This window comes from Thunnus albacares, chromosome 8, assembly GCF_914725855.1.
Source record: "Thunnus albacares chromosome 8, fThuAlb1.1, whole genome shotgun sequence".
Taxonomy (NCBI): domain Eukaryota; kingdom Metazoa; phylum Chordata; class Actinopteri; order Scombriformes; family Scombridae; genus Thunnus; species Thunnus albacares.
The window spans coordinates 26,129,752-26,153,769 of NC_058113.1; the positions used below are offsets into that span (position 1 = coordinate 26,129,752).

The 24,018-nt window shown below is 36.1% G+C and overlaps 1 protein-coding gene across 3 annotated transcripts in view; it reads left to right on the forward strand.

Moving 5' to 3' along the window:
- The window catches only part of LOC122987727, a 133,499-nt gene extending 109,767 nt beyond the window's left edge, over positions 1–23,732 (forward strand). Inside the window, exons 33-54 of one of the 3 annotated variants that reach the window (XM_044359744.1) lie at positions 969–997; positions 1,664–1,931; positions 3,751–3,794; positions 4,076–4,358; positions 6,917–6,960; positions 7,274–7,556; positions 8,806–8,849; positions 9,136–9,418; positions 12,163–12,206; positions 12,474–12,756; positions 13,497–13,540; positions 13,694–13,764; positions 14,125–14,339; positions 14,437–14,687; positions 15,505–15,636; positions 16,482–16,644; positions 17,134–17,163; positions 17,557–17,598; positions 18,999–19,058; positions 20,605–20,688; positions 21,528–21,809; positions 22,544–23,732. In XM_044359744.1, coding sequence (XP_044215679.1) covers positions 969–997; positions 1,664–1,931; positions 3,751–3,794; positions 4,076–4,358; positions 6,917–6,960; positions 7,274–7,556; positions 8,806–8,849; positions 9,136–9,418; positions 12,163–12,206; positions 12,474–12,756; positions 13,497–13,540; positions 13,694–13,764; positions 14,125–14,339; positions 14,437–14,687; positions 15,505–15,636; positions 16,482–16,644; positions 17,134–17,163; positions 17,557–17,598; positions 18,999–19,058; positions 20,605–20,688; positions 21,528–21,796 — 2,966 coding nt within the window. In that variant the 3' untranslated portion in view covers positions 21,797–21,809; positions 22,544–23,732. Of the gene's footprint in view, positions 1–968; positions 998–1,663; positions 1,932–3,750; positions 3,795–4,075; positions 4,359–6,916; positions 6,961–7,273; positions 7,557–8,805; positions 8,850–9,135; positions 9,419–12,162; positions 12,207–12,473; positions 12,757–13,496; positions 13,541–13,693; positions 13,765–14,124; positions 14,340–14,436; positions 14,688–15,504; positions 15,637–16,481; positions 16,645–17,133; positions 17,164–17,556; positions 17,599–18,998; positions 19,059–20,604; positions 20,689–21,527; positions 21,899–22,543 lie in introns of those variants that run through there. The other 2 variants (XM_044359745.1, XM_044359746.1) reach the window with 2 other exon arrangements.
- The last annotated feature ends 286 nt before the right edge of the window (positions 23,733–24,018 follow it).

The following is a 24,018-nucleotide window of genomic DNA, read 5'->3' on the forward strand; positions in this document are numbered from 1 at the left end:
AAAACGTACAGTAAATCTGCTTGAGTGCAAATTTCATTTAATCACCAATGTGAAGTGTGAGTAAATTAGTAGGCAGGGGGCAACAAATCATTAATTAAATAAACACGTCTCTGACATGTAACATCTGGTAGGAATATAACTCTAGAGAGCTAGGCTATCTTCTACTTTGCCTAGCTTGCTAGCTTACACTTTCTGAGTGGAAAACAAACTTAACAGCACAATGGATCCCAAATGTTAAATCCAAATGTTAAACGTCTTCAGTTGCTAATGTTACATAACCAAGGCTATGTGGGCTTGTTGAAAAAGGAAAAAAAAAGTCTTGTATCATCATTATCAGGGCTACAACATTCTCCAGTCAGTAGCACAGTAGGGAAGTTAACATTGCAGCTCTCAGATGTCAGTCAGCCACTCCTAGAGCCTGAAGCTCAGATGCTAATTTCACAAATACAAAAATAGTTTTGTCCTTCTGGAAAAGTGAAAATGATACACAATACCTGCAATATAATTGTAGATCATATTTCCTTCCAAATAAAGTGAGGAGAATTCCAGTTACAGTTTTACTTTAAGGTGTGGCAAAATATTAGGTACAATTGACAGTATAATACAGTGCATCAATGCTTGGACCTAAAAAATGACCATGGAGTTGAATGAACACCTCTCTGACACACCAAATATTATAATTTGATAGCATTGTAAATCCTATTTGACATCAAAGATTATGTTGTGAGGTGATAATCTTTACATAAAGACGGTCATATTTGTTGCAGGACTTTTATATTGGATTCTATTAGATTTCAAAGGTTTTAATGATATGATATCCAACCTCTCTTCTCTCTGTATGATTATTGTTTATGATGTCAGAAGCAGCAGACGAGATTTTAGTGTTATTGCAACTAAATCTGAGTAAAACTGATTATAGTCTGATATTTAATCAGTCTTGAGTCATTTTCTATTTTCTTTCTCCCCAGAGAAGCAGAGGTCTTCACTGCCCCAGAAAGTGAGTAATGTCACATCAGACACACTTTACACAACACAGCTTTCATCAAATAGCTGCTGGTTGAAAATTATCCTCATCTTGACCACAATAAATATTGATACAAACCAATGTCATCATTTCATCAGATGGTGCTCACTGAACTGAAGCAGGATTCAGATTGAGATTTTGAGCTAAAATATTATATCCACCAATAATGTTATAATAAAATCTGTGCTATCTCTACCACTGAGGATGAGAACAGGACAACTAAATGTTTAGGATGTGTATGTTTTTCCAGACTTTCTTATTCAACTCTGATGGTTAATAGGTGGAAAGAGTTTTTAAAGCTGGAATATCACAGCTGCTGTTGAAGCAATAAGAACATGTGATCAGGTGTCTCATTCCTACTTTTGGCAGCAAAGTGTCACAGAGAGTTGGAGAATCACAATTACTAATAACCAGTTTATAGAAATAAATGAAATGAATCACACTGTGCTCACACTCTGTCTTTATAAAATCACTGAAGAATCTGATATCGCTAAATGTATCATTTTCTGTAATATATTAATATTAGTTGTTATGGTACTCGCATAATTTAAATGTTTACATTAATGCAAAGACATCAGTGTTTAATCATTACAGTGGAAATATTACATAAATGCCCTCTGATCATTTTTAATCCATCAGGACATTACAATGACATCAGTTAAGAAGAAGATTTTGGAAACACTGGAACAATTAAGTTTCGGGGAGATCAAGGTGTTCAAGTGGTTCCTGCTTCAAATGAAAGTCCTCCCAAGAAGCCGAATAGAGAGGGCAGACAGGATGGACTTAGTGGATCTGATGGTGAATATCTACAGTCAACAGTCTGTGAAGGTGACCAGGGAGGTTTTGAAGAAGATGAACAGGATGGATCTGGTGCAGAGGTTATCAGACACAAGCTCAGGATCCAAAGGTAAGTTGTGTTAAAAAAAACAATACAATACAATTCCAATATCAAACATTTGGTATGCAGAGTGGGGTCTTATTCTACTTTAATGCTACTCCTGTTTTTCATCATTCAAAATACATTTTGGACAGTCAGGCAGCCATTTGAGTATGTGTTTGTTTTGATTGTTATATTATTTAGATACCATTATCACAAGCAACATCCTCTGTCTTTGGATTTCCAAACACCTGGGAAAATAAAACCATAAGTATCTGCATGGCTACACATCACTGAGGGAAAGTGACATTTTAACTTTTGGGTTTCTTGGCAAAAAAAGACGTAATTATGCAAACTAATCTCTGTATCATTTGTGAGAACAATTTAGTTGTTAGCATTAAGCTCCTCTTGCACCATCATTAAGTTGTTGGTTTTTGGTACCTGGCTTGGTACCACGGCAGCATAATACAGGACATTGACTATATAGCATGATGGCAACATCAGCACCCATTATGTTGATGTTGGCTACTATCCAGTTGTTAATTGTAGTATATGTACATGCAAAACAAATAAAGTTATATGATTTTTCTTGTATTTTTATTGTATAATCTTTCCCTTTTGTGAGGAATCGTTACTACAACAGCCACATGTACTTAGCCTGTAAGTTGTACATAACAGAAGTCCTGTGAAGTGCTGCCACTTTTCCTCAACTTAGACTTTTCTCAGCAGTAAGTCCTGCATAACATGTTGCTCTCATATTGGAGCAGCACTATGTGGTCAAGTCAATTGTATTTGTATAGCCCAATATCACAAATCACAAATTTGACTCAGGGGGCTTTACAACTTGTACAGCAATACAAAATCCTGTCTTTAGACCCTCAATTCGAATAACAAAAAACTCCTTAAAAAAAAACTCCTTTAATGGGGAAAAATTGAGGAAACCCCAGGAAGAGTAAGAGGAGGGATCACTCTCCCAGTATGGACAGATATGCAATAGATGTTGTGTGTACAGAAGAAGAGTATATGAGAGTACAGGAGAATATGTGGCACATAGTGCTAAAGCAGCAAAGCATCCAGATAGTAGGGGTGGAGCTGAATCCAAATGCAGTATTCAGAAAAGCACAAATAGTGGGTTTTTACAAATGTTTATTCCATACAAATATTTTAAAAATGAATTGTTTTGGGGAAGAAAAAAAAACATGTCAAATAATAGCGCACAGGTTGGTTACATGCTAACTCAGGCTGTCTCCTCTGCTCTGCTGTGTTACGTCTATTAGCAGCTCTCAATGAGGAGAATCACATCCACCCGCTGCATAACGCACATTTCCTTATTTGGACATCACTCCTGGAGTTTGGGTTGTTCCTCAGAGATAAAGCTGAGCTATGAACGTGCGCTAAATCCTCTCAAAGGGACTCTCTATAACCTGTTGTTCCCATTCCCCTTTCCACAAAGTTAGGTTGTAAAAAATAGGGCAATAATCACCGTAGTACTTCTTCCCTACACCTTACATGCTGTGCTGTCTCTGTGTTATGGGTGCATAAATAGCTACAGATCTGTCTTTGCAGTAGTGCAGAGCTGAGCTTTAGCTCAGTAGTCATTGTAGTCATCTATGATCTGTGAGACTCAAGTTCAAGACCTGATGTGGGGACCTGCTTCCAAGATAGTCTATTGATGAACACTTATTTTAACACCTAAATATCCCAAAATTAAAAGTGTAATAAGAAAAAAAACAGGATTTCTACACCTATTTCCACTGGGCCCTCTGCACATCCCTACTGGTTAGTTACCATATGATTCTATTTATAAACATAACATAATTTAAAACATTTTCTGATGTGTTTTAACAAGATCCTTCAAGAAGCTTGGAGTTTGGGGCTCATGGAGGCATTATGGTAATCCCTTTTATTATTCAATTTTCTCATTTGTTTATTTGTCATATGTTTATTTGTACATGTGTATGATGTTGCAAAATTAGCGAGTAAACAGGAACAATTTTCACTTATTTAAGTGATTGTGGTGTATGAGTCCAATTTCACTAAATGTATAATTTTGCCTAATGTGGTTAATATTAGTCACATGATTTAAATGTTTACATTGATGCAAAGACATGAATGTTTAATCATTACCGTGGAAATATTATATAAATGCCCTCTGATCACTTTGAATCCATCAGGACGAAACAATGACACAAGTTAAGGAGAAGCTTTTGGAAACACTGGAAGAATTAAGTTTTGGGGAGATTGAACAATTCAAGTGGTGGCTGCATCACCCTCAAGTGAAAGACCTCCCAAGAATCCCAAGAAGCCGAATAGAGAGGGCATACGGTTTTGACTTAGTGGATCTGATGGTTGAGATCTACGGTCAACAGTCTGTGGAGGTGACCAGGGAGGTTTTAAAGAAGATGAACAGGATGGATCTGGTGCAGAGTTTGTCAGACACCAGCTCAGGATCCAAAGGTAAGTTGTGTGAAAAAAACAAAACAATACAATTCCAATATGAAACATTTGGTATGCAGAGTGGGATCTTATTCTACTTTAATACTACTCTTTTTTTCATCATTCAAAATACATTTTGGACAGTCAGACAGCCATTTGAATATGTGTTTGTTTTGATTGTTATATTATCTAGATGCCATTATCACAAGCAAAGATACTTACTGTATGCTGTATAGTCATTATAGTCAATGACTGTAGATCAGTCACTGTTTTTAAATTGTCCACAGCAACAATAAGCCAAAAGTAAACCCAGAATAACTAGACTCCTACATATAGCATAGTTTCCAAAATGACATCTACTGATTGAACAAGCAAGATCTTTTCAAAGGGTTTCTTCTCTCAAGTTACCAAAAACAAAAAAATACAAGCAGCTTCCTAAAAGTCTAATGGTTAAGGTGCATACCACATAACTGTAATGGACTGGTTTGATTGCAGTCGGGGACTTTTGTTGCACGTCATATCGCACTCTGTCCCCTCATAATCTGTCTGCTTCTTCAATGTCCAATTAAGGTGAAAATGCAAAAATAAAAAGATAATAATACTAAAATAAAAAACACACAAAACAAAAAAACCCTCACTCACTTGTAGTGGTGTCAGGCCAAATCAATGGAAGTGAATGAAATTCTTTTGTGATGCTCTCACCATTGAAATATTACATTAAATAAATCTCACAGAAAAAGTTTTTCCAGGAACAGTGTCTCTGTTAAACTGAATAATCCTCAGAACATGCTGTCAACAGTTTTTATAAGGATTATTTCTTTGGTTTAAAAAAAAAAAGTTCAAATGAAAACTGTTATTGAACATTTTACATTCGTTGTAATCTGGCAAAAAAGTAATAAATCATCATTATATTCCTGTTACATCATCATGAAGGTGTAAAAAATTTGCATTGCCTCTTTAGCTTTTGGTACAATGGCAACATAAGACAGAACACTGATGGATGGATTTATTTCCAAACACCTGGTCAAATAATTATAATGATTATAATTTTTGGGATGTTTTGGCAAAAAAAGATGTTATACAAACTAATCTCTGTGTTATTTTTGATAAAAATTTAGTTTTAAGCATTAAGTATCATTAAGTTGTTGGTTTTTGGTAACTGGCTTGGTTCCACAACAGAATAATACAGGACATTGACTATATAACATGACGGCAACATCAATGCCTATTACTTTACATGTTTGTTGTTGGCTACATGTACAGCTACATGTAGCTAGCCTATAGGTTGTACATAAGTACATACAAAAGTCCTGCAAAGTACTGCTACTTCTCTTCAACAAGTTATATGATGCTCCTGTATTTTTATTGTATAATCTTTCCCTGTCGTGAGGAATTGTTACTACAACAGCTACATGTACTTAGCCTGTAAGTTGTACAGAAGTCCTGTGAAGCGCTGCCACTTTTTCTCAACTTAGACTTTACTTAGCAGTAAGTCCTGCATAACATATTGCTCTCATATTGGAACTGTACTATGTAGTCAAGTCAATTGTATTTGTATAGCCCAATATCACAAATCACAAATTTGACTCAGGGGGCTTTACAATCTGTACAGCAATACAAAATCCTGTCTTTAGACCCTCAATTCGAATGGGGAAAAATTCCCTAAAAAACCATTTAATAGGGAAAAATTGAAGAAACCTCAAGAAGAGTAACAGGAGGGAGAATATGTGAGAGTATAGGAGAATATGTAGCACATAGTGCTAAAGCAGCAAAGCATCTGGTTAGTAGGGGTGGAGCTGAATCCAAATACAGTGTTCAGAAAAGCACAAATAGTGGGTTTTTACAAATATTTATTTTGTACAAATATTTTAAAAATGAATTGTTTTGGGGAAGAAAAAAAAAACATGTCAAATAATAGCGCACAGGTTGGTTACATGCTAACTCAGGCTCTCTCCTCTGCTCCGCTGTGTTACGTCTATTAGCAGCTCTCAATGAGGGTAATCACATCCACCCGCTGCATGATGCACATTTCCTTATTTGGACATCACTCCTGGAATTTGAGTTGTTCCGCAGAGATAAAGCTGAGCTTTCCACAAAGTTAGGTTATAAAAAATAGGCAATAAATGAAAAGTGCAGAGCAGTAATCACCTTAGTAGTTCTTCCCTACACCTTACATGCTATGCTGTCTCTGTGTTATGGGTGCATAAATAGCTACAGATCTGTCTTTGCAGTGGTGCAGAGCTGAGTTTTAGCTCAGTAGTCATTGTAGTCATCTATGATCTGTGAGACTCAAGTTCAAGACCTGCTGTGGGGACCTGCTTCCAAGATAGTTTATTGATGAACACTTATTTTAAGACTTTAATATCCTAAAGTTAAATGTGTAATAAAAATAAAAATAAGATTTCTATGGCTATTTCCACTTTTATTTGAATACAAATAGAAATAATTTTGCTGCCTGAACAAATACAGATACAAATATAAATACTGGGCCCTCTGCACATCCCTACTGGTTAGTCACCATATGATTCTATTTATAAACATAACATGATTTAAAACATTTTCTGATGTGTTTTAACAAGGTCCTTCAAGAAGCTTGGAGTTTGGGGCTCATGGAAGCATTATGGTAATCCCTTTTATTATTCAATTTGCTCATTTGTTTATTTGTACATGTGTATGATGTTGCAAAATTGCTCATTTGTTTATTTGTACATGTGTATGATGTTGCAAAATTAGTGAGTAAACAGGAATGATTTTCACTTATTTAAGTGATTGTCCTCTGGTGCATGAGTCCAATTTCACTAAATGTATAATTTTGCCTAATGTGGTTAATATTAGTCACATGCTTTAAATGTTTACATTGATGCAAAGACATGAATGTTTAATCATTACCGTGGAAATATTATATAAATGCCCTCTGATCACTTTGAATCCATCAGGACGAAACAATGACACAAGTTAGGAAGAAGCTTTTGGAAACACTGGAAGAATTAAGTTTTGATGAGATCAAGATCTTCAAGTGGCTGCTGCATCACCTTCAAATGACAGACTTCCCAAGAATCTCAAGAAGCCGAATAGAGAGGGCATACGGTTTTGACTTAGTGGATCTGATGGTGAAGATCTACGGTCCACAGTCTGTGGAGGTGACCAGGGAGGTTTTAAAGAAGATGAACAGGATGGATCTGGTGCAGAGGTTATCAGACACAAGCTCAGGATCCGAAGGTAAGTTGTGTGAAAAAAACAAAACAATACAATTCCAATATGAAACATTTGGTATGCAGAGTGGGGTCTTATTCTACTTTAATACTACTCTTTTTTTCATCACTAAAAATACATTTTGGACAGTCAGACAGCCATTTGAATATGTGTTTGTTTTGATTGTTGTCATCCAGATGCCATTATCACAAGCAAAAAAGACCCTCAATTCAAATAACAAAAAACTCCTTTAATGGGGAAAAATTGAGGAAACCTCAGGAAAAGTAAGAGGAGGGATCCCTCTTCCAGTATGGACAGATATGCAATAGATGTTGTGTGTACAGAAGAAGAGTATATGAGAGTATAGGAAAATATGTAGCACATAGTGCTGAAGCAGCAAAGCATCCAGTTAGTAGGGGTGGAGCTGAATCCAAATGCAGTATTCAGAAAAGCACAAACAGTGGGTTTTTACAAATATTCATTTTGTACAAATGTTTTAAAAATGAATTGTTTTGGGGAAGAAAGAAAAACATGTCAAATAATAGCGCACAGGTTGGTTACATGCTAACTGAGGCTAACCCAGGCTCTCTCCTCTGTTCTGCTGTGTTACGTCTATTAGCAGCTCTCAATGAGGAAAATCACATCCACCCGCTGCATGACACACATTTCCTTATTTGGACATCACTCCTGGAGTTTGGGTTTTTCCGCAGAGATAAAGCTGAGCTACAGACATGTGCTAAATGCTCTCAAAGGGACTCTCTATAAATTGTTGTTCCCATTCCCCTTTCCACAAAGTTAGGTTATAAAAAATAGGCAATAAATGAAAAGTGCAGAGCAGTAATCACCTTAGTAGTTCTTCCCTACACCTTACATGCTGTGCTGTCTCTGTGTTATGGGTGTATAAATAGCTACAGATCTGTCTTTGCAGTGGTGCAGAGTTGAGTTTTAGCTCAGTAGTCATTGTAGTCATCTATGATCTGTGAGACTCAAGTTCAAGACCTGCTGTGGGGACCTCCTTCCAAGATAGTCTATTGATGAACACTTATTTTAAGACTTTAATATCCTAAAGTTAAAAGTGTAATAAAAATAAAAATAAGATTTCTATGGCTATTTCCACTTTTATTTGAATACAAATAGAAATAATTTTGCTGCCTGAACAAATACAGATACAAATATAAATACTGGGCCCTCTGCACATCCCTACTGGTTAGTCACCATATGATTCTATTTATAAACATAACATGATTTAAAACATTTTCTGATGTGTTTTAACAAGGTCCTTCAAGAAGCTTGGAGTTTGGGGCTCATGGAGGCATTATGGTAATCCCTTTTATTATTCAATTTGCTCATTCGTTTATTTGTCATATGTTTATTTGTACATGCGTATGATGTTGCAAAATTAGTGAGTAAACAGGAACAATTTTCACTTATTTAAGTGATTGTCCTCTGATGCATGAGTCCAATTTCACTAAATGTATAATTTTGCCTAATGTGGTTAATATTAGTCACATAATTTAAATGTTTACATTGATGCAAAGACATGAATGTTTAATCATTACCGTGGAAATATTATATAAATGCCCTCTGATCACTTTGAATCCATCAGGACGAAACAATGACACCAGTTAACGAGAAGCTTTTGAGAACACTTGAAGAATTACGTTTAGGGGAAATCGAGCAATTCAAGTGGCTGCTGCAGCACCTTCAAATGAATGACCGCCCAAGAATCCCAAGAAGCCAAATAGAGAGGGCAGACAGGATGGACTTAGTGGATCTGATGGTTGAGATCTATGGTCAACAGTCTGTGGAGGTGACCAGGGAGGTTTTAAAGAAGATGAACAGGATGGATCTGGTGCAGAGTTTGTCAGACACCAGCTCAGGATCCAAAGGTAAGTTGTGTGAAAAAAACAAAACAATACAATTCCAATATGAAACATTTGGTATGCGGAGTAGGGTCTTATTCTACTTTAACGCTACTCTTTTTTTTTCATTATTCAAAATACATTTTGGACAGTCAGGCAGCCATTTGAATATGTGTTTGTTTTGATTGTTGTCATCCAGATGCCATTATCACAAGCAAAGATACTCGCTCTATGCTGTATAGTCATCATAGTCAATGACTGTAGATCAGTCACTGTTTTTAAATTGTCCACAGCAACAATACGCCAAAAGTAAACCCAGAATAACTAGACTCCTACATATAGCATAGTTTCCAAAATGACATCTACTGATTGAAAAAGCAAGATCTTTCAAAGGGTTTCTTCTCTCAAGTTACCAAAAACAAAAAAATACAAGCAGCTTCCTAAAAGTCTAATGGTTAAGGTGCATACCACATAACTGTAATGGACTGGTTTGATTACAGTCGGGGACTTTTGTTGCATGTCATACCGCACTCTGTCCGCTCATATTCTGTCTGCTTCTTGACTGTCCAATTAAGGTGAAAATGCAAAAATAAAACGATAATAATACTAAAATAAAAAAGACACAAAACAAAAAACCCTCACTTACCTGTAGTGGCGTCTGCAGCAGTTGTATTTCTCAAAGTTTCGTAATATTTATCTCTAGCATTTTTGCAGCCAATACAATGGAGATGAATGAAACTCTTTTGTGATGCTCTCACCATTGAAATATTACATTTAATTAATCTCACGGAAAAAGTCTCTTTTTTTCCAGGAACAGTGTCTCTGTTAAACTGAATAATCCTCAGAACATGCTGTCAACACTTTTTATAAGGATTATTTCTTTGGTTTAAAAAAAAAGTAGTTCCAATGAAAACTGTTATTGAATATTTTACATTTATTGTAATCTGGCAAAAAAAACCCGTAATTAATCATCATTATGTTCCTGTTATGCCATCATGAAGATGTAAACAATTTGCATGGCCACTTTGGTTTTTGGTACCTGGCTTGTTACAATGACAACATAAGAAAGGACACTGATGGCTGGATGGATTTCCAAACACCTGGGAAAATAAAACCACAAGTATCTGCATGGCTACATACCACTGGGGGAAAGTGATATCTGAACTTTTGGGTTTCTTGGCAAAAAAGATGTAATTATGCAAACTAATCACTGCATTATTTGTGAAAAAAATGTAGTTGTTAGCATCAAGCTCCTCTTGCACCATCATTAAGTTGTTGGTTTTTGGTACCTGGCTTGGTACCACGGCAGCATAATACAGGACATTGACTATATAGCATGACAGCAACATCAACACCCATTATTTTACATGTTTGGTGTTGGTTACTATCCAGTTGTTTATTGTAATATATGTACATGCAAAACAAATTAAGTTATATGATTGCACCAGTATTTTTATTGTACAATCTTTCCCTTTCGTGAGGAATCGTTACTACAACAGTTACATGTACTTAGCCTGTAAGTTGTACATAACAGAAGTCCTGTGAAGTGCTGCCACTTTTCCTTGACTTAGACTTTTCTCAGCAGTAAGTCCTGCATAACATATTGCTCTCATGTTGGAGCAGTGCTATGTAGTCAAGTCAATTGTATTTGTATAGCCCAATATCACAAATCACAAATTTGACTCAGGGGGCTTTACAACTTGTACAGCAATACAAAATCCAGTCTTTAGACCCTCAATTCGAATAACAAAAAACTCCTTTAATGGGGAAAAATTGAGGAAACCTCAGGAAAAGTAAGAGGAGGGATCCCTCTCCCAGTATGGACAGATATGCAATAGATGTTGTGTGTACAGAAGAAGAGTATATGAGAGTACAGGAGAATATGTAGCATAGTGCTAAAGCAGCAAAGCATCCGGATAGTAGGGGTGGAGCTGAATCCAAATGCAGTATTCAGAAAAGCACAAATAGTGGGTTTTTACAAATATTTATTCCGTACAAATATTTTAAAAATGAATTGTTTTGGGGAAGAAAAAAAAACATGTCAAATAATAGCGCACAGGTTGGTTACATGCTATCTCAGGCTGTCTCCTCTGCTCCGCTGTGTTACATCTATTAGCAGCTCTCAGTGAGGGTAATCACATCCACCCGCTGCATGACGCACATTTCCTTATTTGGACATCACTCCTGGAATTTGAGTTTTTCCGCAGAGATGAAGCTGAGCTACAGACATGTGCTAAATGCTCTCAAAGGGACTCTTGAAATTGTTGTTCCCATTCCCCTTTCCACAAAGTTAGGTTATAAAAATTAGGCAATAAATGAAAAGTTCAGAGCAATAATCACCGTAGTAGTTCTTCTCTACACTTTACATGCTATGCTGTCTCTGTGTTATGGGTGTATAAATAGCTACAGATCTGTCTTTGCAGTGGTGCAGAGTTGAGTTTTAGCTCAGTAGTCATTGTAGTCATCTATGATCTGTGAGACTCAAATTCAAGACCTGCTGTGGGGACCTCCGTCCAAGATAGTTTATTGATGAACACTTATTTTAAGACTTTAATATCCTAAAGTTAAAAGTGTAATAAAAATGAAAATAAGATTTCTATGGCTATTTCCACTTTTATTTGAATACAAATAGAAATAATGTTGCTGCCTGAACAAATACAGATACAAATATAAATACTGGGCCCTCTGCACATCCCTACTGGTTAGTCACCATATGATTCTATTTATAAACATAACATGATTTAAAACATTTTCTAATGTATTTTAACAAGGTCCTTCAAGAAGCTTGGAGTTTGGGGCTCATGGAGGCATTATGGTAATCCCTTTTATTATTCAATTTGCTCATTTATTTGTCATATGTTTATTTGTACATGTGTATGATGTTGCAAAATTAGTGAGTAAACTTATACTTGTGATTGTCCTCTGATGCATGAGTCCAATTTCACTAAATGTATAATTTTGCCTAATGTGGTAAATATTAGTCACATGATTTAAATGTTTACATTGATGCAAAGACATGAATGTTTAATCATTACAGTGGAAATATTATATAAATGCCCTCTGATCACTTTGAATCCATCAGGACGAAACAATGACACCAGTTAATGAGAAGCTTTTGGAAACACTTGAAGAATTACATTTGGGGGAAATCGAGCAATTCAAGTGGCTGCTGCAGCACCTTCAAATGAAAGACCTCCCAAGAATCTCAAGAAGCCGAATAGAGAGGGCAGACAGGATGGACTTAGTGGATCTGATGGTTGAGATCTACGGTCAACAGTCTGTGGAGGTGACCAGGGAGGTTTTAAAGAAGATGAACAGGATGGATCTGGTGCAGAGTTTGTCAAACACCAGCTCAGGATCCAAAGGTAAGTTGTGTTAAAAAAAACAACCCAATACAATTCCAATATGAAACATTTGGTATGCGGAGTAGGGTCTTATTCTACTTTAACGCTACTCATTTTTTCATCATTCAAAATACATTTTGGACAGTCAGGCAGCCATTTGAGTATGTGTTTGTTTTGATTGTTATATTATTTAGATGCCATTATCACAAGCAACATCCTCTGTCTTTGGATTTCCAAACACCTGGGAAAATAAAACCATAAGTATCTGCATGGCTACACATCACTGAGGGAAAGTGATATTTTAACTTCTGGGTATCCTGGCAAAAAAAAGATTTAATTTTGCAAACTAATCTCTGCTAACAACAATTTAGTTGTTAGCATTAAGCTCCTCTTGCATCATCATTAAGTTGTTGGTTTTTGGTACCTGGCTCGGTACCACAACAGCATAATGCAGGACATTGACTATATAGCATGACGGAAACATCAGCACCCATAACTATACATATTTGATGTTGGCTACATGTACAACTACATGTAGCTAGCCTATGGGTGGTACATAGTAGAAGTCCTGTGAAGTGCTGCCACTTTTCCTCAACTTAGGCTTTACTCAGCAGTAAGTCCTGTATGACATATTGCTCTCATAATGGAGCAGTGCTATATAGCACATAGTGCTTAAGCAGCAAAACATCTGGAAAGTTACTATATGATTCCTTTTATAAGCATAATATCATTTAAAACATTTTCTGATGTGTTTTAACAAGGTCCTTCAGGAAGCTTGGAGTTTGGGGGTCATGGAAGCATTATGGTAATCCCTTTCATTCACTCATCTGCTTACTTGTAGATTTGTCATTCACTTTATTTGTGTGAATTCTTTTTTCCATTTGTGTGATGTTGTAAAATTAGTGTTTAAAAAGGAGCAATTGCAGTAATTCACAAATGTGACTGTCCTCTGATGTAGGACTCCAGTGACTGGACTAAACTTGAACCTGAAGTGAACAGCACAGATGCAGATGAGGCTCCAACTTACAGGTAAAAATAACATCTTCAATACTGTGTCACAACAAACTGGAACCATTGAAAAAAGCTTGATTTCGATATTTTTTCAGGATCTTTTTCATGCCATATTACAGTAATTATGGTAATGCTACATTTAGCTCCAAATAAAATTAAGGCAGCTACTGGTTAAGTTTACATTTAGCCCATTGAGTCCCTTAAGCGTTATTACCTGATGGTTGTTTTATCTTGTCTTATCTTGTTGTTTTAAATCCAATTTAATCTTTTTTTCTTGTTTTTCTTGTTTTATCATAAAGCGTATCATCATCATTATTATTGTTATTAATAATGAAGTATTTTGTGCGTATACAAGGACTCTTTTTTTTTTTCTTTCAGCCTACAGTCTGAAGCAGGAAGGTTTGAATGCAGTGTCTCTGACCTGCGATGGGTCTGTGAAGAAAAGGTCAGCTTTAAGTACCAGTTCTGGTCTTGGGAAGAACACATGGAGAGAATGGAAAGCTTACAATACATGCCTGCAGGTCCTCTACTGGACATCACAGTCATTGCTGGGAAGTTAAACGAAGTGTACCTGCCACACTGGATCTGCACAGGTAAGTGAACATGAAGAAATAAGTAAACATGTATTTAAATGTATTGTGATACAATCTCTTTCTCCTCACTAAATATATGTGCTTGTATTTTGTGCAGATGACTCTACAATATTAGACAAGTTTGCAGTCCTACACGTAGATGCCTGTGGAGATGTTGTTGAGGACGTGTCTGAGGTCACATCATCCCATGTCAAGTTATCCGAACCAGTTTTCTCTCAAAAAGGGCCTATGATTAATATTCGCTTTTCAGGGAAAATAAAGTGCAACGTGTTAATATACTATAAAACAAACACAACGTTCCTCAAACTTCATGTGTATCTGATCCGAAACGATCCTGCTCTAAAACAGGTTATTTAATATCTTACCATCACAAATGTATAATATAATCAGATTTTAAAAAAACCTACAACCGAGTATTAGGGCCAGTGGTGGAAAAAGTGAAATTGTGAGAATAGAGTTGTGAAGTGGGAGGGGTCGCTGGTCACAGAAGGTTTTTTCCCCTTTCTGTATTCCCATTTAAAAATCTTCTTTAAACGATATCCAAAAATATGACTCAACATTGAAACATGCATGTATGATCAATAACAAATTTCACATTTACACTTATTTTTATGCACATTTTATTGAAGATAAGCCACTTAAAACATGAGACAGCGTAATGGACACGTTTCCTTATTTCAAGATGAAGGACCAAATGATTCTCCTCAGATTTCTGTCAGCAGCTGAAGTTAATATTTGTTTGGAGGCTAATAGATCTCACTGACAAACTGAAACTTTTCAATTTAAGCCCACTGCTCACTGCATATCAATGTGCAGCAGCCTTCAATCCTTTGCCGACACCAACTTCATTTTTACATGAACACTGCTCTATTTATTTTTGTTTATTTACTCATTAAACCACAATTCTACAGCAGTGTATTTGGTTATTCTCAAAATATACATGCTGCAAAATTTTATATAATAAAACTTATAATTGAAATTAATGATGATCTTCCTCATCAGCATAACTATTCTTAAAATCTTACAGTTCATCTTTTTCCACCAGTGGCCCTAATACTCTACTGTAAAAACCGTATTGCTTTTTCATGAATGTACTTTAAAACACAGACAACAATGTTTGTTACTGTAACCTTGAAGCAGCTTTGTTTGTATTGTTTTTTTCCAGACGGTGAAGAATGAGGAAGAGTCTAAAGGATACGAAATGGGTGATAGTAAGTCAAGCCCAAACAACTACCTGAAATTGCGCAAAACATTCGTCCTCACATCAGACATAAAGACAGCAGAAATTCAGCCAGAGGTACAGTTTGAACTGTCTGTTAGAAATTTCATTTATGTAGTGAATTGTGGTTTAGACATGCTGCATGTAAAGACACAGTATGATCAAAGACATTGCAGGGAGGTGTAGCTGCACATGGCCTTATGCATTTAATTTGTATTTTACTTGTTCTAAATTTCATGTCTTTGTGTAAATATTTGATTTTTGAAAGATGAAACTGCCAGAGATGGTGAAATTGCAGCATTTTGCTGCAGGGATTTTGACACTTTTGTAGTACTTTTAGCCAAGTTGGAAATATTGTAGCTGTCAGAAATTTAAAACATCTTCAACTCAGAATTGCAACCAGGTAGCTGATGTGAAAGTTTTTCTCCAACTTGGCTGCAATTAAGGTCTGAACAATATGATGTGAACACAATATAAGACACAAGGAAACTATGCAAGTGAGAAACATGGATACAATTAAGAGAATTGGCATTTAGACTCCTTTGATTGTAAATAGATGCATCATTGTTTGTATTGGCCATTTGTATAAAGAGACATGTGATCAGTGTTGACAACCTAGATACAGCTTTTAAGAGCCTAGTGACAAATCTATTGATTGTTTGATTGTCACACATAAGCTACTTCAAGAAGGTTACCAATACTGCTTGGTGAATGTGGAGTCAGCTTTGCTCGCTGTGTTCAGAGTTTGGGAGAGATCAGCAGCCAGACAGAAATGTAAATGATCTGAGCATGTGCAAAACAGTGTTCCTAATGACCAGACACTAATCAACTAGTTTTGTTTTTGTTGTAAAGGATTTAACTTGACTGTTTACCTTTGTCAAAAACGAACTCCTCCTCTCCTTTTATGTTGTATTTTTACACAGGGTGGGATAACCCTCAGATATGCAAACACAAATTTCTATGAAGTGTTCATTGAAAATCCAGACAGAAACTTCAACTTAACACTCTCACACCGTTGTACAAAGAAGGGTAAAACAGTGTGTAAACCAGTGTGTGAACCAGTGTGGGCCTGTACAATTCGAAAAGGTCAGTGGTTGTTAAACAATATTATCTACACTACAAAAAAAGATGCGTTCTGTCTTTTCCATGAACCTAACCATTCTATATAATTAATGAGAGTTGCTGCTTTGTTGCTCTGTGGGTGTAATATTCTGGTTGTAGCTGTCTGATTTATGTATTCACCTGCCATTTAATACGTGATAATGAGGAGAAATTCCTGTTTATTTACTTCCAGAAACCCATAGAAGTGCTTAAAACAGCAAGTATGGGTATTGGGACAGAGTGATTTATCAAAGACCCAACACAACAAATTTGATCACAGTCGTAATAACATTTGATGGTTTTTGATGCAAACAACTATAACTGATCCTTCAGAATTAGAATGTTATTGATATTTAATATAATTCAATTTTATTTAGCTAAAATGTCTCATTATTGAATCTTTTATTGTGAATGAAATACATAAACCCACAATATCAGCTGTCAGTATTTGTTTTGTTCTCCATTTTATTTCAGATGACTATCCAAACTCTGGTCATTCAGAAGGTAAGACACTGCATATATTTACTGTCCATTACTATATGAGATTTCAGCTTTCAGTCATATTTCATAAATATTTCACACATTCATTGCAAATATTTCAACCAGAATAAAACCAATTGGAATTTCATCAATGTTTAAAATGTTTGTAGTTTTGAAACCAAATTGTATGATCACCATGATATTATTGTAGCACCTGAGTTGTGTTTTGTTTGTTTTTCACATATTTCACATTTGACCATTTTAAATAAACTGCTGAGAAGTTGTCTTTCGCTGAATTTACAGAGCTGAACTTGGCCAGCTATTTTGTGCAGTATTCTTGTACTATGGTTTGCCTGCTGAAGTATTCTTGTCTAGAACAATGTATTTATGATAAGGTTATCATTTAATGTGTTGCAGCTGCAGCATCATCAGCTGGACCAGCTGGTGCTACAGTGAGAGGTAGGTACATTACAAAACATAAAGAGGCACTTCAACTTAAAAACATGCATGTTTGCCTGCTTCCTTAAATGGGAAGTTGACTGAAATACTGATAAATACATTATCCTTGAGTGATTATTGAAGTTTAGGATAATTATTGTCAAGAAATCTTGTGCAGAGCCACAATAACAATGAATTGATCCTACTTACAAGTGTTGTGTCTGTATCCAAAGCGTGACATGTTATTCCTCTGTGCCACTAAGAATGTGGTTAGTTCAATCAGGAGAGACAAGTGAATGAAGCAAAAACAATTGTTTATTATACAGATGATATTGATGATTAAGTGTTGTCAGAAGTCTTTGCCACTTAGACTCTATAGGGAGATTTTGAATCAAGGGACATCAGTCCTGAGCAGCAGCAAAATAAATCCCCCCATGCAATCTAGACACTGGTGGTGGTGGTGGTGGTCGCTGATGACTTCTGCTGAGTCTGATAAGGCTGATGAGATTGATTAAGTGATGCACTGTGAAGACTAGGTGGTGATGGGGAGGTGTTGGGGTGAGCAAAACAGCACCATGAAAGCACTAAGGTAGAGAGGGAGAAAACATATAATAGGCTGATGATGAAGGTGTGTCACCATGCTATTGGTTAGATGTGACCAGCTGATTTGAACAGCTGACGTCTTAATTGACGTCCAGGGGAACCACACCAAGGAAATTATGACTGAGTATGCTGAGGGATGGGAATGACAGATGGTTTGAGAAACAATACTACAGACCTGAGCATACATAAGATGGTCTTTCTGACTGAACTTTCGCTGAGGTTCATTTGTTTAGAAACGACTCCAAAGACTAATAACAGCAAGTTTTTTCTCTCCAGAAAGCGTTTCTATGTCAGGAAGAGGCCAGCACGCATGTGTAAGGATGCGGTTCTCTTTACAGTAACAGTTACAGATTACTACAGTAACCACCATCTTCGGGGAAGAAGGAACATGTCACCTAGTGCAGCAGTTGTGGCTCATTAACATGTTTTTTATAGTTTTTGGACAACAACAGGTGGCACAGAGGAATAAGATATATCAGGCTTTGGATACACACATAATACTTGTAAGTAGGATCAATTCATTGTTGGTTTGATTCTGCACATGAGACATACAATGTCTTGACTGTTGTTTAGTTGATCTGATATGTAGACACTAATAGATACTAATCCACTGAGGGATTCATAAACAGGAAGAGCAAATCAAGGACAAATTAAGAGAAAAAAAAGCTTCTGAGAGACAGATCCTGATTTTATATTAGCCAACTTTTTTCTCAAGTGTTCTGATCATTAAAGAAAGCAGTTTGTTTTCTGTGTCAGTGATGTTAAAGAAGAACAATACAGTTGTTAAACAATTAAAATTTTCCCTAAATTTCTTACAGCTGTGGGATCCTCAAGTGGAGCAACTGGTGGAAATACCTTGGCTGAAGGCAGGTCCACAGGTATTAACTATGCATATCTATGTATATCTCATGAAATTACTTTTAACACTTACAAGAAAAAAAACAAAACAGAACAGGTCTAACTTGATCAAGGGTTAGACACATTATATATATATGCAATCCAAAAAAGCTGGATAAAGGCAAAGCCTGGCTTAATTCGATAAGCCTTGCTAATTTAAGTGAGAGTTCTGTTCCATTACTGTGGCTTATGTGATTCCCTGCTCATGATGACTTATTTAGCAGAACTAGCCTGCTCTGTGGCAGGCTAACTGTCGAGCTTAATTTAGCTGTGTGTCAAAGAATGTCTGACAGTTGGAAAGAGACCCAGAAGCTTGCATTACTGTTTAGAAGATATGATAAGATGGAAGAACTGTGAGGGACTTTTACAAAAATACCCATTTCAGTTAATCCCCAATTTTATTCATGGTCACTTTTGTTTTGGAGTGAACCCTTTTATTTAAAAGCTTAGCATTTATAATGTAAGAAATAAAAGTGTGTCAACGTTGTTTTGAACTTATTTATTTATTCAATCACTCATTTTGTTCAAGCTATGAAGACAATAAGAAAATCAAATAAAGTCCAAACCATGACCTTCTGCAGTGTATAAATGTATACAGTGGAAACCGCTTATAGTGATCACAGTTACAGTGATCAACTACTTATATTGATCAAATCCACCTATAGTAATCAAATTGTCCGCTTACAATGTTCGTTTTGGGTCTCTTCATACATGACAACATATGGAAAAATATTTTAAAACTACAGTAATTATATTTTTTGTACTTTACTCCCATTATAAGTGGCTGCGGCACCATTATTGCCTACCTGAGGCTCCTGCTGTGCACATTGAAATCATGACAGGAATCAGTAAGTCATTTTCTCTCAATGGAAAACGCAGTCTCCTCGAAGCTTATCACAATAAAAAATCTATCTTAAAAAAAAATCTTAAAAATCTAAGGAAAGGATTACCGCTCTCTTTGTCTGTTCTGCTGCCAAGGAAAAGAAGGAACTTCTTGTCGTCAGAACCCCCGCTGCTTCAAAAATGTGCGCACACTGTGTTTTAAACAGTTAATAAAATTCAGTAAATAGCGAAGCTGTCCTTTTCATTTTTTTATATTCATGTAGGCTAATACATATACAAACATCAATTAGATGATATTCTGCATGAGAAATAAAGAAAATCAAATTTGGTTATTATAATCATCCAGTCATGGTAGACGTGATCAATATAAGCGGTTTCCACTGCACTTATATCCTTCTCCAGTTTCTTCATCTCCAACCTTTTAATTTTTAACTTTCAATGATGCTTGTAAATCAAATAGACATCCTGCAAAAGAGAAAATGTGTCAAAGAGTAGATGATTATGTAGGTGGCAATGATGAGTTGGTTCACTGAAGTTACCCACACCATGATTTTAATTATACATCTGATATTATCTAGCCTACTGATAATATAGCCACAGTCAGTATTCTGAATGTTTATTTATTAATAAATAAAGATAAAACTATAATAAGGGACAAGTGCTACTCTTCACTTCTCTACACAGATTCATCCTGCCAGTCTCAGGCATTGACCTGTCAACCCATGTCTGCTCCACAAACCATAAGGCCATCACTAGCCACCAACATAGGTACGTATAATTTATTGTTTTAATCTGTCAGCTCTAGTTTTCTCTTCTTTTTGCAACATAGTATCTTCTTTTCAATGATCGACTGTTCTGGGCTGTTTATGTACTCTGTGTGTGCGTTCACACTGCAAGCCTATTCAATCCTGGCTAGAGTTAATGTCGACTAGACACGGCTAAGCTACGTTAGTGGAACAGCTTGAGCCTCAAGTAAAATTTGACGTTAATTGTTTAAGGATAGTGTAGCATGTAAACACCTTATTCACGTTTCTGAACATGTTCTGTTGGAAGAGAAATGAGTTGCTGAGATGTTCAGGAGTTAAGACACAACTGGAAACAGATGATCAGAAACCTGGATACTGTTGGAATCATGTAAACAGGGATATGAGTAACCAGGTTTCTCATGTTCTATGTAAATATCATATCCTGAATATGATCAAAACCAGGTTCCTTGTGTGCATGTAAACACACTCATTCTGGCCTGTATACTGCAGAATCAGAATGAGCTTATTTCCTAAGAAATAAGGTACAATTTTGTGTGTGTGTGTGTGTGTGTGTGTTTTTTTTTTTTAAGAAAATGATGAAAGGGACCATAACGACTAGATTAACCATTAAATCTAAACATGTCTTTGTGGTGTTTGTTGAGTTAGAGACCTTCACAGGTCCACTCAGTTCTCAGGAAGTGAGAGACTGGGTCCAGTTTTCCACTGGTCTGTTTTGGATCATGAAGACCTCTAGTTTGAATGTAAATCAATTAACGTGTTTATTCAGCAGTTCTTCAAGAAGCTGATGTCACCAGATATTAATCTAAATCAACGGGTCATTTTTATCCCCTCTGCTCTCAGGAAAGCACTTTGTGGACAAACACCGGTGTGATCTGATCGAGAGAGTGAGCAATATAGGCCCAATCTTGGATAATCTATGGGAAAAAGGCATAATCCAACAAGGAGTTTATAATGAAATCATGGAAATCTCAACCACTGAGGGGAAGATGAGGAAACTCTACATTGGTCCCCTGAATGCATGTGGAGATGAAGGCAAAGACATCTTCTACAAACTCCTTGAGGAGAAGGAGCCATATCTTGTTGCTGATCTCAAGAAGAAGGAGTCTTAAAAACTGTGACATGGTGAAATTAGCTTTTTTGACCAAACATATACACTGGCTACCTGAACCTGATAGTATTACACATTAACAGAACAATTTGAATAACCGACATTTATGAAAAATATTCATCATAGTGACATTTAAAAGGTTTTGAAATTTAAAACATTTAAAGTTCCTCAAACATTTTATCTAAAGAAAAAGAAGAATTGATAGGGAGTTGGGGGTCAATAGCAAAAACATTACATATCAAGTTACAAAATTATACAATTTGTGTAATTTAGGATATAAAATTTTGGATCGCTTAAGTATTTTTCAGCAAACTGAAATAAGACAGAGCCTGTGTCTGAAATGACTCTTTTTACAACATAACACACTATATTTACACTCTGCCATTTTAATTGAGTGTCTGAATTCTGAATGTGTACATTTATGCACCAGATAGTACCCTCAAAATGTACACAATGGAATGAAAAAAGTAGCGTCCGTGGCATGTACACCAGAGAGATCATTGTTTCTGACCCCTCAGACTACGGCTCTGGTCTAACTAAAATTCTTGTGTCATTTTAAGATTCTGCCTTATCTGGACTGATGTGACTCGATGTGTGAGTCACTCAGTCAGTCAGTGTGCAGGACAAACGCACAGCTTTCATGTCCAGGTGCTGAATCCCAAAAAATGTGTAGATTATCTCTGCTTCACAAGGACTCACAACACTGTAGAATGCTCCCTTTTAAAATATTTGTCTTTTTTGTGTTCAGAAACAGGTACAATGGCCTTGTTTCCCAAAACCATCTTGTAAAATCCATCTTCTGAGGCCTCCTCAGCTTAAGAGGTGTTTCCCAAAAGCATCGTAACTGAAGACGCTGTGAGAAAGATTAGACGAGTAGATTGAGTGACTCCTTCCCACTCGTAGGAGGCTAAGAGCATCTGAAGAAGCTCCACAACCTGTTTTATATAAGTTTTCATTGTTTTTGTACATTTTGAAGTTAAATTAGAAAGTAAAACTAAACCAATATTAACACACAAAATTTAATTCAACAATTGATCTGCCAGTTTGTGTCATCATCATCCTCTCCCTCTTCTTGCATCATATATACATCTCTTTCTTCTCTGATGGTATATTTTCAGGTTCTATATCTTCTCTCTTCTCTCTATTTATGTGTGTATGTTGTATGACAGAATGACACATATTCATGATACTGAGGAAACAGGAACCTCCACTGCTTCTTTTTAGTTTTGATATGATCTTCAGAGTAACGTCTGCCTCGAGCAGCAGCTAAATCAGGTAAAGTTTACTTTCTTAAACCGTCTTCCACCCAGTAACATGAATTATAAAGACTGTAGACTGTTAACTGCACATAAAGCTTTGTTTTCATACTGAACAATTTCCAGTATAAAACATTTATTTGTGTAATTTACAACATTTACACTTTGTGATGATTATTTTCAACATATAGCATGACTTACAGACAGTTGAATATGCAAAGTTACTTAAAAATGTATTCAGCATCATCTTCATCAGCACAGAGCCAACGTTAAGAAGCTCTTAATGCTGTGCACTACTCTTTATTGCTTTGGGAAACACATGTAGAAGTTTAAGAGCATTTGTAGAAAACACTCTTAAATTCTATGAACGACCGTTATCAGGAAGCGAGGACCTGGTTTGGCTGGCAGTGTAGCAGCAAAGACTCCTCACTGGCACCAACTAGTGTTTCCTTACAAGTCTGTCAAATGTAGAACTGGTTTTAAGGTTTTTAGTTGTTTTCAAAGCATTGCATGGACTGGCACCAGTTATCTCTCTGAACTCCTCAGACACAATTCAACCTCCAGACCTCAACAGTTGAAGCACATTTCAAATGTATTTTATTGTCAGTAACTTTTACTTGAATTTTACAAGCAACAGGCTGATATCTTTCTTTGTTTTTATAATGAAATACAGAAGAAAAAAGAGCACAGACATTAACTAACTGTAAGTCCTAGCAGCTGAGCTTCACAAGACAAAGCTCCGAGCCAAGCGTGATATATTTAAAATTCAAATGTAAATGAGGTGTTTTCCATTCCTGCCTCCAGACTGTCGAACAGTTTATATCCAAAGGTCTTATATTCACCTTTTATTTCATCTTTTTTATTCTATACAAATATAACATTGACTATGCATTTTGTACGTTGTGTATTTTTATTTAAGAATTTGTTTTTAAATAAATTGTCTTGATATGAGCTCATTCTCATGTAT